The sequence below is a fragment of the Sciurus vulgaris genome, assembly GCF_902686455.1.
Source record: "Sciurus vulgaris genome assembly, chromosome: 2".
In the NCBI taxonomy this organism is placed as follows: Eukaryota; Metazoa; Chordata; class Mammalia; order Rodentia; family Sciuridae; genus Sciurus; species Sciurus vulgaris.
In genome coordinates this window covers 91,420,450-91,435,706 of record NC_136462.1, presented here as the reverse complement: position 1 = coordinate 91,435,706, position 15,257 = coordinate 91,420,450, and the positions used below count along the sequence as shown (strand labels likewise).

General features: G+C 40.9%; 1 protein-coding gene across 2 annotated transcripts in view; it reads left to right on the top strand.

Moving 5' to 3' along the window:
- The first annotated feature begins 770 nt into the window (after positions 1 to 770).
- The window catches only part of PLA2G4E (phospholipase A2 group IVE), a 66,138-nt gene continuing 51,651 nt past the window's right edge, over positions 771 to 15,257 (top strand). The window contains exon 1 of one of the 2 annotated variants that reach the window (XM_079126600.1): positions 771 to 1,237. In XM_079126600.1, coding sequence (XP_078982726.1) covers positions 1,046 to 1,237 — 192 coding nt within the window. In that variant the 5' untranslated portion in view covers positions 771 to 1,045. The remainder of the gene's footprint in view (positions 1,238 to 15,257) is intronic. The other variant, XM_079126602.1, reaches the window with a different exon arrangement.

The window sequence follows — 15,257 nt, the reverse complement described above, 5'->3', positions numbered from 1 at the left end:
TATTCTGCTCACTCCCAAACTGGTTTTGATTTGTAAGGGGACCAGGTATGTGCTTTAAAAAACATCAACTACCCAAACACATGACACTGGTCAGTCTGGCTTTGGTCTGATTGTTGCTTGGTTTCTGATGGGCTGTGTACGCCAGGGACAGTCCACTGGGCAGCTGCTGCCTCAGAAAAGAGAAGCTTGGAATGGGGCATCGGGGATGAGGAGGAGGTTCCCAGCTAGAGAAGATGCCTGATAATTCAGTCAGAAAAATGCTCATTTTTGAATGTAGTTTTAAAAACAGTTTTAAGCAGAACACAAAGAGGGATTTATTTTGTTTTTATTTTTGTGGGATTTGCTTTTTATGTGTTTTTTGTTTTTAACACAGAGTATGATATATTCCCTTTAAGTTGCATCCATCAAACCAAAGAAAGGGCTGAAATGAGAGGCAGAGTAAATTATCAAATTCTATTCTGGCCCAGGGCCTCCATCATCAGTTCTGAACATAGGCTGGGTATTTATTTTCAGGGCTCAAAATTGAAGTCTGGGGTGTCAAGCCAGAGCCGAATGATTTCACTTCCCAGGAAAGAGTTTCCTTCAGGAGACAGGCCTGCAGGCCTCAGCCCTTTACCCCCAGCCCTCCATCTCTTCCCTCCCCACTGATATATTGAGTTTCACACATTTAAAAATAGCCTGTGAGCAGTCAGAACCTATGACTGAGCCTGGATTCCAGCCCTAAAATGTGTGCCTCCCTTGACTTTGCGCTGCCTCTGAGAGCTCAATTCTAGCTCCCTGATTACCCTCTGTGCAGCACGAGAATTTTTTCTCTACCTAAGTGAGCCAGGTCATCTGAAGTATTCCCAGAGATGTGGGACTCCTTAGCTGAGTCTGACTCTCTTCACCTCCTTAATAATTCATCTGGCTTGTCTTCAGGAGGATCCTGAAGGCATCACTTTCACTTTCTTACAAAACTCCCTTCAAATTCCCACCATGAGGACGCCTTGCTGTTAAGGAGTAGTCCCTACTCTACACAGCCTGTCCAAGCCCCAGAGAGGTAGACATGGCTGGAGTGACTCTCCAGGCCTTGGCAGGCCGACCTGGCCTGGGAACTAATGCGTTTGTCCCACAGAGCCTACAAGGAGATGAAGAAGACAGCAGGTCAGGAAGATGTTTCAATGAGGGTGAAGATCCACAGCACCTGGAAGCTCCCCACCTCCTGCCTTTATTACCTATAGCCCCTGGTTGCTCTCAGGTATGTCTGTGTTCCTAAGGGAGGGCTCTTGGCCCCTTAAACTTGACCCCCACTTTCCTGACTCTGAATATCTTGCATTGACACAATCAAGAGGTTGTGTTTTTCTATCACTCCTTTCTTCCCCAGAGGAGCCTCTTTACCTCCTCCCCATCACGTACCTGTCTGTACCTCTCTCTGTGCTCAGAAGACTTTCATGACAGTGGTGACTTTTTAATTGAATGTGTTCTAAGTGCCTGATACTCTGCTAGGCAGGGATTAATGTCTGTATTTGGTAAAGAAACTGAGACTCAGAGAGGTTAAGGAATTTCCCAAGGTCACAAACAGTTAGTCTTAATGGGCAATCTGAGATGGCAGATTTTTCTCTTACGACTTCTCTTGCTGAGAAGAGTGGATAACACCATGCATATGAAGGACCCAGCAGAGTGTCTGGCACATAACAGGTGCACAGCAAGGTCATACATATAGTCACATGCAACTCAGAGGAATAGCAGACTGACTTGGCTTTCCTCACAAACCCCACCTACCTGTGAAGAGAACACCTTTAAGAATTATCATCTGATAAATTTAGTAGGCTACAAAAACCAAACAGCATCTTTAGATAACCATCAGTTGCCCCAGATCTGCCTCTTCCAGCTCCTCCTCCGTGGCTCCCAGAGATCTGGGGAGTGGCCAGCATGCCTGTGTCCCTCTGGCTAAGCTCTTCAGGGATGAGCCTCACTTCCTTCTGCTGGGCCAGGCCTCACTCACAGGGAGCAGTGATCATGGCCCCCTTACCTTTGAGGGTCCCTCTGGTGTCTGCCTCTTTCAATTTGGCCCGAATTTGGCAGTTAGTTCATCCTGAGCATTGCTAGGTAACAGAGCCACTCAGGGGATTATCTGGCCCTCCTGGGAATACCACTCCACCCCTTAACCAGGCTGATTGCTCCATGAGGTGTGGGGCCTCTTCTGGTCACCCTTCTCAGAGACAAATGCGTAGTCTAGAGCCCCCACTGTTTCTTTCAACTTCTCAGGCCCACCCTTCCCAAAGAACACCTCTCCCCGCAAAGAACCAGATACCAGGCAGGCCTTTCTTTTCTTCTTCTCTGTGTTACCTTCTCCCCAGAAGGCTCTGTGTCTCCTCAGCCAGGCCTGCTCCTAATATGCTGAAGGGGAGGTGGGAATTGGGACAGCCTCTCTCCCTGTTGCCTTGCTAAAGAAGTCAAGGGCTTGTCCTCAGCTGCACAGGCCTCCAAGCCTCCCGACTCACACTTAGAGGTGGCAGCTGAGTACTGGCAGCAGCAATTGAGATACAATGGTTTACTATTTGGAAAAGTGTTGTCCTCATTAGAATGGTTAAGAGTGAGGGCTTTGGAAGCAGATGAGGTTGGGGCTCTTGCTCTGTCACTTGTCAGCTCTGTTTCCTCAGACCACTTCCTTAATCCTCTTCAATCTTCAGTTTCTTCATCTATGGGGAAATAATGATGTGAGGAGTTGATAACATGCTTTGCATAGTGCTGGAGCATGTGAAGTTGGAGCAGTTTGGACCACTGTCATTAGTATTTCTTACCTTATACTCCATCATCTCCATGCCTGTTGGAGTGTAGGAATGAGGCGGTGCCCAGGGCCCTCTTGTCTTTTTCTAGCAACTGGAGAACAGAAAGTCTTCATAGTCGGGACATAGACAACCACAGAAAGACATTTTAATGTTTCATATATAATTTTGATATTTAATTATAGTAACACTATTACCTAATAAAAAATACAATTATATCTAGTATTAATTTAACTTTATATTTATAAATTTAATTTTAATAGTTTTTTTTAAAAATACATTTTTATTTTTAGTTAACATGATAATTGTATTATCATGGGGTGTGATATTTCAATACATGGTAATTAGTAAATCTGTCACCACAGACATTTATCATTTGTTCATGTGAGCAAAATCCTCTACTAGGCATTTTTGAAGTATCCCATTAATTGTTGTCAACCACAGTTACCCTACTGTGCTACATTACATTAGAAGTTCTTTTATTCCTCCTGTCCGACTGTACCCTGGTACCAATTAACCATCCTCTCTCCATTTCATTTCTCTCACACCCTTCCAATATTTTGGGAACCAATATTCTAGTCTCTAGTAGTTTCATTTTATTATCTGTAAAAGTAATTTATAAAAATGTTTGAAAAACACAAAGAGCAAATCTGCCATAATACTATTAGCCCAATATAACTATTCCCTTTGGACCTTTTTCTCCTTAAGACAGTATCTATATAGCTGTCTTTATAATATTTATACATATCAATGCCAAGGAGATTTTTTAATCATAAATTACAGATATTTTCTAGTTTGCAGCCTAAACTTCGTAACTCTCATTTCAGTGACTAGATAATATCCCATTCTGTGCATGTATGTGCCATAATTTATTAGGTGTTCTGGTGAGCTGAGTTTTTATAGGTGCTTTATTTTTGTAAATTTTCATGGAATTTCTCAGAGGCTGGCCAGTTGGTCATTCTCTAAGACCATTGTAAAATATTTAAGTTACAAGAGTCACAGTCAGCTCTGCTGGAAGGAGTGTGTGCATGAATGGGTGTAATGGAAGATAGGAGGATGTGTGACATTCAGAGATGGTGGAGTCCTCCATTATTTACATGTCAGCTTTTGAGGGAATGACCCCATAATTTTCAAAGAGTTTCTCATCAGTCCTCCATTTTGGCCTCAAAGTTTCCCTCCAGGATCATCTGTGGATGTGTCCTTTCTCTTTCCAGGATCAGTCAGAGGCTCCCATTACTGGGCAGTGTATAGCTATCTAGTAGTACTGCAGCAAACAGCTCCTCAGATTAGCTGGCCTCACTCCTCCGAGTTACCACTTCCGGTCCTGTATTCTTAGGTAACTGTTCCTGCATGTTGCCACATTCTCTGGAGAAGACCAGGAAGCACATCTGAAACATTTTTTCATTCACTGAACAAATATTTATTGAGCTCCCACTATGCACCCAGTATTGTTCTAAGACTGCGTGACAGCACTGAGCAGGTCAGACAAGATCAGACTTCATGAAATCTACACTCTAATTGGGGAGGAAGACAATAAATAAATAATAAAACTCTTTCTAATATCAAAAACAAAATATGTGATAATGACTGACAGCAGAGAGGGAACATCAGATAGGTAGTAACTTTGAACTAAGATTTAAGTGCCCAGAGAGTAAATTCTAAATACGAACTACCTAAGGTGAGTACAAGGTTGGTAGGTTCTAGAAATAGAGAAAACCAGGTGTCTGGGGAGCAGAGGGCAGGGTAAGAGAGGGAGAAGTCAATAGTCAAAGATGAGATCAAGGCCTTATGATGGACCAGATGCTACGGAAAGTAGTTTTGAATGTTCTGAAGACCATGGGAACCACTGGAGGGTTTCAACCTGAGGATCCACTTTGTCTGTGTGTGTTCTACACAGATCACTGGCTGGTCTATGGAGAATGGAGCATGGGGGACACAGGAGAAACAGCAGACACTGAGGAGGTTTTTGTTGTAGCCCAAGAGAAATGGTGGTGGCTTGAGCAGGGGTGGTAGTAATGGAGGGTAGAAATGAACAGATTCTGGATTTTTCTGGAAGGATTTACAGGATTTAAGAATAGATTAAAAATGGAATGAGAAATCACAGATGCCTCCTAGGTTTCTGCCTTTATAACTGGGAGGTACCCCCTTACTCAACTGGGGAACACTAGGGTAGAAATGGGTTATGGTAAAAGGGACTGGAAGTTTTTGGATATTTTATTTATTTATTTTCATGGTACTGGGGATCAAACTCAGAGTCTCACATGTGCTAGGCAAGGAAGTGTCTACCACTGACTTATACCTCCATCCTGTCTTAGATACTTTAAATATCCAAGTGGAAATATCAAGTGGGCAGTTGGGAATGCAAGTCTGAAACTGAGGAGATAGTGGTGAATACACAAGGCAGAACACAGAGGGCTTTTAAAGCCACAGGGCTGAATGTGCTCTCAGAAGACAGAGCAAATGGACAAAAGAGAAGGCGCAGAGGTCTGTGCTCTCCAAAGGGACATCAGAGGGGACTAAGAAGAAAGAGCCAATTAGAATGGAAGAAAACCATGAGAAAGGGGTGACCTGGCAGCCAAGAGACTCCTTCTATCCACATTCCACACTGTCATCTTTCTGAGATCAGAGTAGGTGGTAGGGAAATATTTTCAGGAAGCACAGGCTCTGTGGCTGCTTGCTTGTGACTTTCCATCCCCTGACACAGACCTGGTTGCATAATAGGTGGACACTGGACTGATTGACTGCTGGCCTAAGAAGTTAACAACTTCCCACTATCTCTGACATCAAGGTGGACACCTACACCAGCTCCAGAGGCCTCACCCTAGCCCCCACCCTCCTGGTTCACACCCTGTGGCCCACTGCGCACACCCTTCCCTCTTGGCAGGGCTCACCCTACTCTGTGCCACCTACGTAGCAGGAGGCAAGCCCATTCCTGCCTCCTCTCAATTCTGCTGCTTCCCCTTCTAGAGTGCTCTTCTTCCTGTCCCTCTGTTGCCTCTCAGAACCCCATCCCCATTTCAAGACTCAGCTCAGGGCTTAGCTCCTCCAGTCGCTCCATCTGCCTCCATTTTGGTACCTGACAGACTTGCCTTCAGGACCACCCCTGTGTTATCCTCTGTGTTTCCTCCCTGTCTCCCAGGCCATCACTACCCCATAAAGGTGTTTTCCTGGAAAAGCCTCTCTCATATCATCACTTCTCTTACCCTGGTCAAAGTGACCATTTATTTCCCACCCAAGTCACTCTGGCTCCTCTTCCGACCTTCAGTCTTGTCCCACCAAACCATCAGAGTGATCTTATTCACATCACCTCTCTGCTTAATACCCTTCAATGGCATCCCTTAAAATAAAAAGCCTGATCTTTCCCACGGTTTTCAAGGTCACCTGTGACTCACCTTCCCAGACACTTCTCACCTTGCCATTTCTTACTGTGCCTCAGTTCTTAAAAATGGCAGGGGAATCAACTCACCTGTGTTATTGTCTTTCACAGTGCTCTGCTCTTCTCTTTGGTAGGATTATTCAGCTGAGAAAGATACATTGTTTGTATTTATTTGTTCATCATATATTAAATCTACTTTATTAAACCACAGGCACACGCCTACAATCCCAGCAATTTGGGAGGTTGAGGGAGGAGGATTGCAGGTTTGAAGCCAACCTCAGCAATTTAGCAAGACCCTAAGCAACTTTGCAAGACCCTGTCTCAGAATAAAACATAAAAAGGGTTGGGGCTGGGGCTCAGTGGTACTGGTTTCAATCCCCAATGCACAAAAAAGAAAACTGCTTTCCTGGAAGTTATATATGAGCAGGTACCATGTTAATTTTGATACTCAGAACTTCTAGCATAGTTTCTAGCATTTAGGAGACATTCAGATGTCATCACTAATGAACAAAGCTTTCCCTGACCTCCCCAGCCCCCACTGACCTTTAGGTTCTTTGGTTCAGACATTCATCTGCAGTTAGTTTTTCCCCATTTATTCATCCTGTAGTAAAACAAACAAACAAAAAACCCAAAAAACAAAACAAAACAAAAAATGGCAATAGCTACAATTTATTAAGATTTTTTATAAGGTCAAACTCTGCATACCAGTCATATAATTAAGGGTGTGTGTGTGTGTGTGTGTGTGTGTGTGTGTGTGTGTGTGTGTGTATCTTTACAACAATCCTTTGAAATAGATACCATTAATATCATTTTGCAGTTGGGAAAATTAAGTCTCAAAAAAATAAAATAATTACTTGATGCTGTCCAGTTAGAAAATATCAGAGCCCCGAGAGGTATCTCTGTCTCCAAATCTCCTGTTCTTTCCTCTGCCTTTGTTGGTGTGGGTCTCATCTCTCTCAGTCTGTGAATTTCGTTGTAAATTTTTGTGAGTGGCAGCTTTGGTTTGTGTTTATTGGAATCCTCCACCTCCGCACTGCAGGTGCTCCCTAAATATCATTTGTGTTATTTGTGAGGGTGCGTCAGCCACCTGTCAGAGTCATGAAGGACAAAATGTTCCATGTTTCCATCAAAGTTGCCCCAAGAGATGAGTTTCACGCCTGAGTCTAAGAACGGCCACCTACTAATCTTGATTTATTGGGGCCCAAAGGCCTGTCTTCTCCAAATATCTCCCCCTCCAGGCCAGACTGGCCCTGTCCCTCCTTTGTTCACTGCCCAGTGACATCTCCATCATGTTAGGCAACAAGCCAGGTTGACCTGGCTTCCAGAAGGCCTCTCACAGGAGCTTCAAGCAGCTAAAGGGATTAGCAAGTTGTTCCCTAGATTTAGGGCATGGCAGGATAGAGAGAAACAGAATCTAAAAGCTGAATCAGATTATCTGGATTCTAGGGCAACTCCTTGCTCAGCATAGTATTCTCTTCTCTATCTCCCAGACTGGTACCCTTGCATAATTCCAAGAACAGAAGCTTGTTGCTTCCCAAGTGACTAAGGTCTTTTCATACAGTGAGGTCAACTACCCACCCACAAAGGCCCTGTTTCCACCATCAGGTATGACACAACATCAGTCTAATCCTTTTCTGGACTTGATGGCCCTTTTCATACCTGAAGTTAGCTTCCATATTAGATCATTTCAAGGCCCCACTGTCCTGGACTCCAGCACTGGTTTTGCCCCTGCCTTGCCCACTAGGTAGATACTTTATTTGGGAAAAGAGCAGGACCCAGATGGTGGACAGGAAGCCAACTGCTTGGTAGGAGAAGAGAGGGCCTCCCAGCATTTGAGAAGGAATTCCTTCCCTGGGCGGACCTGCCTGGCCCCATCTTAGGAACAATGCCTCCTGCTACTCTCAGAGGATGGGCATGAGAGAATATGACTATTGTAGGTGTGTTTGTTCATGTGTGTGCACACGCACTTGAGCGTGCATGTGTGTGTTACTGTGGATCAAACTCAGGACCTCATACCTGCTAAGCAAGCACTGAGTTACATCCCCAGTCACTTCTATTTTTGTTTTGAGATAAGGTCTCACTAAATTCCTGAGGTGGCCTCAAACATGCATTCCTCCTGCTTTAGCTGCCCAAGTATTTGAGATTACAGCTGCTTATATACTTTTTACAAAGTTGACACATATAAATAGCAGGCATGAGAAAAATGTAAGTTTTCTTTCCCCATCTCTAAATGTGTATTTTTTGCTTTATTTATTTAACATAAAATAATTTCTTTGTTAAAAATATTGTTTTTGTCTGTAAATAATATGCAATATATTTTCAGAGTAGGCATCAGAAAAAATGTATTTTCTTAATAAAGAAAATAAACCTTCCCAATAATCTCATCATTTAGATATAACCACTTGAACCCTTGATTTTATTTCCTTCTAGTCTTTTTTTCTAGGTATATATATTCATAGAAATCAATTTTGGTTTTACATACATATGCTTATATATGCAAAATTAAATTTGTAAAATATTCTTTCTACTCACAGTAAATAGTTACTGTTTTCCTCTACCATTAAAAAATTTAAAAATTTAAATGTCTATATAATATACCATTTTATCACTAGACTTTCAATTTCTAATATATGAGTATTATTCAAAAGCCCAGGATGGGCTGGGGTTTTAGATCAGTGGTAGAGCACTTGTCTAGCATGTGTGAGGCACTGGGTTCAATTCTCAGCACAGCATATAAATGAATAAAATGAAGGTCCATCTATAACTAAAAATATATATATTTTTAAAAAGTTTAAGTAACATGTCAATAATATCCATATTACAATGATTCCTCTTTCCTCCTGGCCAAGTTGGCAGAGAATTCAAGATTTCCTTCCACATAGCCCAGAAAACTCCCAGGGCTGTTGTTCATGTCTGAGACAGATCCTCATCACTTTTCTGCAGACTCTAGACTTCTCCAATGAAGCATCTCTGCTGATTTGCCCTAAGACCTCAGTGAGGAGAGTCGCCAAGCAAAGTGACTTGTTTACCACATGCTATAGTTTGAGTATGGTTTATCTCCACCAAAGCTCATGTTAAGATTTGGCCCTCCGTGTGACAATGTTGAGAGGTGTTGGGGCCTTTAGGAGGTGATTAGGTCATTGAGAGCTATTAATGCAGTTTTCCAGGGAGTGGGTGACTTTCATTCTCCTGGAACTAGATTGGTAACCAAGAAATCTCACCAAGATGCAACTGTGGGATCTAACTTTCCAGCCTTCAGAACTGTGAGCAAAAATAAACATCTTTTCTTTACAAATCAACCAGACACTGAGTATCACTTGATAATGATGCAGGGGCCCAGTTCTGCCTGGCAAATAGATACTCAGTAGCAAGATGAATAAACATGAAGGAGTTTCAGCATTATCCCTGTGCTGTAGCTTCTGATAAACTAAGCCCTAATGTTAAGTTCAGAACAGAGGTCCAATTTTCCCTTACCCTTATGGCACATTTCCTCTCTGGGACCCCCATTGCCCTTGCATCTGACCTCAGTGAGTCTCCCCAGGGCGTCTTTAGTATATCATATACATTGTAATAACTTGAATCCCCAAAGGGAAGGGGCCAGAGTTCCAGCCTTTTTCACCAGGAGGCTTCTCTGTCCCTTTGTAACTTTATGGATGTAATTAGATTCCTAAGGGAGAGTGCTGTCCTGCTCCCTTCAGAGATGCCCAAGGCCAGTGGATATATTGGGGGGGGGGGGGGGATGATTGCCACCTCTTTTCATCAGTAACTTCCAAATCATAGCCTAAGCCAAACTGACAAACAAAAACAAACATCAAAAGTTACAAGAATTATGGGCTGGGGGTATAGCTCAGTGATAGGGAACATGGCTAGCAGGTAGGTGTGAAGCCCTGGGTTTGAATCCCAGTACCATGAAGGGGTGGTTATAAGAATAATGCTAAATTGAACCCTTTTGAGGATTCGTAATAAAGTTTATGTATAATTAATTCCTAGAAATAGAATTACTGGGTTAAAGGCCATGTAAGTTTTACATATTAATAAGATTGCCAAATTGCCCTCCCCAAAATTTTGCTTCATTTACATCCTAGCATTGTTTTGCTGACTATCTCACACCCTCAGCATCGCTAAGACTTACCAACCTTTTATCTTTCCTTGCCAATCTGATAATGAAAAATGACATTTTTTTTTTTTTTTTTAAATCCAGGGGCACTTTACCACTGAACTAAATCCCCTGTCCTTTTTATTTTTTATTTTCAGACTTGGTCTTGTAAGTTGCTAAGGGATTCATGGAGTTGCTTAGGGCCTTGCTAAAATTGCTGAGGCTGACTTCAAACTTGGGATTCTCTTGCTTCAGCCTCCTGAGTTGCTGGGATAACAGGTGTGTGCTATGATGCCTGGTGAAAAATGACATCTTTGATGTTTTTATTTAGACTCTTTTAATTATTTGTAATAATTTTATAGGTTTATTGCATAATCCATTTATTCCTAAACTTAGTTGAACATTAGGATCATCAGCAGAACTTTTTAAAATCCCAATGCCTCAGACATACACCCTACCAATTACATTAGAGTTTCTGGGAGCCAGGCATCAATATTTTTTAAAGGTCTCCAGGTGATTCAGATACTAAGCAAAGTTTGAGAACTGCTGACATAATACTACTACTATTAATGAACTGCATCTTTTTCCAATTGTTTGATTTTTGTTATTTTATTTCTTCTTTTTTTAGTTTTTAATATTTAATATTTATTTTATTTGTTTTGTTTTTTGAGGCAGGGTCTCACTAAGTTGCTAAGGTTGTGATTCTCCTGTCTCAACCTACGGAGTTGCTGGGATTATAGGTGTGAGCCACCTTGCCCAGCTTTAGTATTTATTGGACAGATATTTTTATTTATTGGGAAAATTAACCCTTCATCATAAGTTTGACAAACACTTTTATAAAAATGTGTTTTATAATTAGTCCTTTGTTTTACCATGCATATTGCTTTTTTTTTTTTTTTTTTTTTTTTTTTTTTTTTTGGTACTAGGCATTGAACCCAGGGGCGCTTAACCACTGAGTCACATCCCCAGCCCTTTTTATTTTTCAATTAGAGACAGTGTCTCACTAAGTTGCTTAGGGTCTTGCTAAGTTGCTGAGGCTGTCTTTGAACTTACGATCCTCCTGCCTCAGGCTCTTGAGCTGCTGGGATTACATCAGAAAGTGGTAATGTCAGAATCAAACAAGAAACCTCAAAAGGCAAAAGGCAAAAGTGGAAGAAACCAAACTTTCTTTTATGCGTGCTGGCCCAGGGGAGAGCAGCACTCCAAATTCTGAGTGCCCTTTACTAGTTTTTCACAACATTTATAGGCTATCTAGTGTCACAAAATTTCTAGTCTAAAATGATACATAGTTGTGCACAAGTTTTCAAAGAAAGATATATGATTGTGTGTAAGGGTTTTCAAGCAGGAAGTGTGTTTACAAAAGGGAGACTGGCTTCTCTTACAAGGCCTTCTGTAAATCTCTAGCCTTGGGCCTGAGCCTTCACAGGGGCATTTACACTTCAAAGGAAAGTAGTTAGATCCCAGGGAAAGTCCTTCACAATCCAAAAGGAAGGAGTGTTATGGTTATTTTTTCTAGCACACTTATGTAATACATCTTTCCTCTACTAATTTGAAATGCCATCATTTTATATGTAAATTTCCTGTATGTGCATAGATTTGTTTCTGGACTCCCTAAGTTTCATATACTGTTACTTTAAAATGCATTCAGAGACAGAATTAATTTTTTTCTCCTTAATTATATCCATTTTACAAGTTCACTGAATATGTTTCATTTTTATTCTGCATAAATTTTAGAAACTCTTGATTAAGTTTTCCAAAAACTTCTAGTCGGAAGTTTGATTGGTTATTGTACTGAATTAATGACTTAATTTAGAAAGAATCGATAGTTTTATTTTCTCATTTGAGTGTAAGATATGTCTATCCATTTGTCAAGTTGTTTTATATTCCTTAAGAGTTTTATAGCTTTCTACATAATCTCTATAAATTTCCTTATTTGTCCTCAGTTTTGCTTATTTTATTTTTCATTGCTCTTGTGTATGAGATCTTGTTTTCTCTTGTCCTGAGTCTTGTAAGAAAACTAATGTTTTTTGTTTATTTTATAATCAGCATCTTTATTATATTCTAAATTCTAGTATGTATGTATATATGTTTCTACATACATGCACATGTATATATTACTATATATATTTGGTTCTGTTTAGAGATATTCATTCTATTCCACAACTGTCTGCTAATTTTTACACCAGTATCACACAGCAAATAAAAGTATTTTTCTGAGCTGGGCATGGTGAGCATGCCTGTAATCCCAGTGACTCAGGAGGCTGAGGGAGGAAAATTGCAAGTTTGAAGTCAACCTTGCAATTTAGCAAAGTCCTGTGTAAAAATAAAAAAAATTTTAAAAAGGGCTGGTATGTAGCTCAGTAGTAGAGCACCCCTGGGTTAATCTCCAGGACCACAAAAGAACAAAAGTAGTATTTTTCTGTATTGATACATTTTCTTTATAGTCCTCTTTTCAATAACTGCATAGGATTCAATCAGAGCAATGTCATAATTTATTAATATTTCTACCAATATTTAGTATTTAGGTGATTTCCAGTTCTTCACCAAGAAAAATTGAGATACAATGAACATTTTTAACCATGTAGCATTTCCCCCTGGATGTGATTTCAAAAAAATGGAATAAGTTGGGCATAAATAATTGTGTAGCTATTGATGACCACTGCAATTTATTTAGATGTATTGAGAGTCATTGGATTTGACTATGATAAAGGAAGATAAGAGACTTGGAGCAGGGAGGGGTCAATGAAGAGTTCCACAAATACATGTAGAGAAAGTGAAAGCTCTTGAAGACAATTCTAGGATCATTAATAATCAGGAAAATGTTTGTCAAATGTACCAGGAAATACCATTGGATACCCACTGAATTGACAAAACTCAAAAAGTCATATGATACTCTTGGAATACCCCAAGGGAACCCTCTTACACAGTGGTGGGAGTGTAGTCAGGAAAAACTACAATGGGCAATAGTTTGACAATATCTAGTAATATTGGTGATAATATATCTCATAACCCAGCCATTTATTCTTCCAAGGGTATACCCACTAAAAAAACACACATGCATAAGAAAGTTCCCAGTAGCATTGTTTGTACCATTTGTCATTTAATCTATGGAAAAACATTAACAATTAAAATATTATGCATCATCATTTTTTAAAGTATTTTTATTCCAGATATTTTAAAATAGGAAAATAAGTGTGCCTTTGAACTGATGAAATATATTGATAACAAAAATTTAGACATGGGTTAAATGTTCATCACAGAAAACCAGATGAAAAATTGTGTTATAGCTCATAGCTATGAAAATGGATAAACTAGATCTATATTCTTCAATATAGGTGAATCTTACAAATATAATGTTGAATGGAGAAAAAACATGTTATAGCTGAGTAGTATTAAACATGCACAATAATACCAAATATAGCTTAGGAATACATACATATGAAGAGAAAGAATAAAGAAATGCACAGGTGGGCTAGGGATGCAGCTCAGTGGTAGAGTGCTTACCTTGCATGAATAAGACTCCAGGTTCAATCCCAGCCCTGCAAAAATAAATAAATAAAAAAGTGGTAAGAAATACATGAAATGGGGCTAGGGAGATAGCTCAGCTGGTAGAGTGCTTGCCTTGCAAGCACAAGGCCCTGAGTTTGATCCCCAGTATCGCAAAAAAAAAAAAAAAAGAAATACATGGAATGATGGATAAGAATGCAGGTGAAGGCCTAGCCCTAGGAGTGATTGAGTGAGAGTCACTCACACACGGCGCTTCGACTGTTACCAGTATTAAAGCTGTTACCCAGTATGAATTCATGGGTGTTTGCTTGATTATTCTGCATGCATTTTGTGTATTGGAATACTGATTAATACTTTTTGAAAAGGAGGAATTCAGATTAGAAGATAAGCAGGGAAGGTATGTTTTTCTAGGAGGATATATTTATCTCCCCTCCGCCCCCAGGACTAGGAATTGAACCCAGGACCTCATGCATGTTAGATAAGTACTCTACTACTGAGCTACATCCCAAGCCCTTTTTCTTTTATTTTGATACAGGATCTTTCTAGGTTGCCCAGGCTGGCCTCAAACTTTATCTTCCCCAGTAGCTGGGATTACAGGAATGTGCCACCATGCCTGGGTTTGTTTTATATTTTATTAATATACATTTTTAATTGACACATGGTGCTTGACATATTTATGAGGCATTCGTGAATTCTTCTACCAACTCACGCAGGTCATGACTTGCCTTTTCTGTGGCTGGTCTGATACCTGCCTCTTCCTAAGCTTTGTCCCCTAGGCCTGGCCCATCCTGTCTGCTTTCCCTTCCCTCAACTCAGCCTTTGTCACCGGGAGAGGATGGCTGCCTTTCCCACCCCCTGCAGGAGAACAGTGAGTCCCCCCATGCCATGCCCCAAGCTCTGGACAGGGAGAGCAGGCAACACTCCTCTATCCCAGTTACCAGATGTTGTAATGGATGATTCAGGTGCGGGTTGGTTCTTCCATGACTGGGAGAGGCTTTCCCTATTCAGGGATATCACAAACACAGTCAGGTGTGAGTGGTGGGTGGACTATAATAGTATTGACGTCCAGAGTGAGGAGAAGTGAGAGACTGGAACAGATGCTTGAATGGGGGGATGAATTGGGGCAGATGAGAGAAGAGACTTATAAGAGCACCTGCCCATTGTTTCCAAAAGAGGGCTCCTGAAGGCAAAAGCACAGACAGGTGCCTCCCACACTAGATGTCCCCTAATCTAACAGGACAGGGCACCACTCCTGTCATCCTTCCCCATGCTGCTCCCCTCCTCAGAGCCTATAGTGAAGACCTGCCACAGATGTGGAGGTCAGTATTCTCAGTGAGAACTCCTTCGGTCACAAATAGAGTAACAGAAGCCAAATTTAAATAAGCTTTAGTAAATCAAATGTTCCTTTACTATTTCATGTGTCTAAGAAGTCCAAGAGTTGGGTGGGCTTTAGGCAGTTTCTCAGAACTTTCTCTTTTCCTCTCTATCTCTCAACTTCTTAATCCTGAGT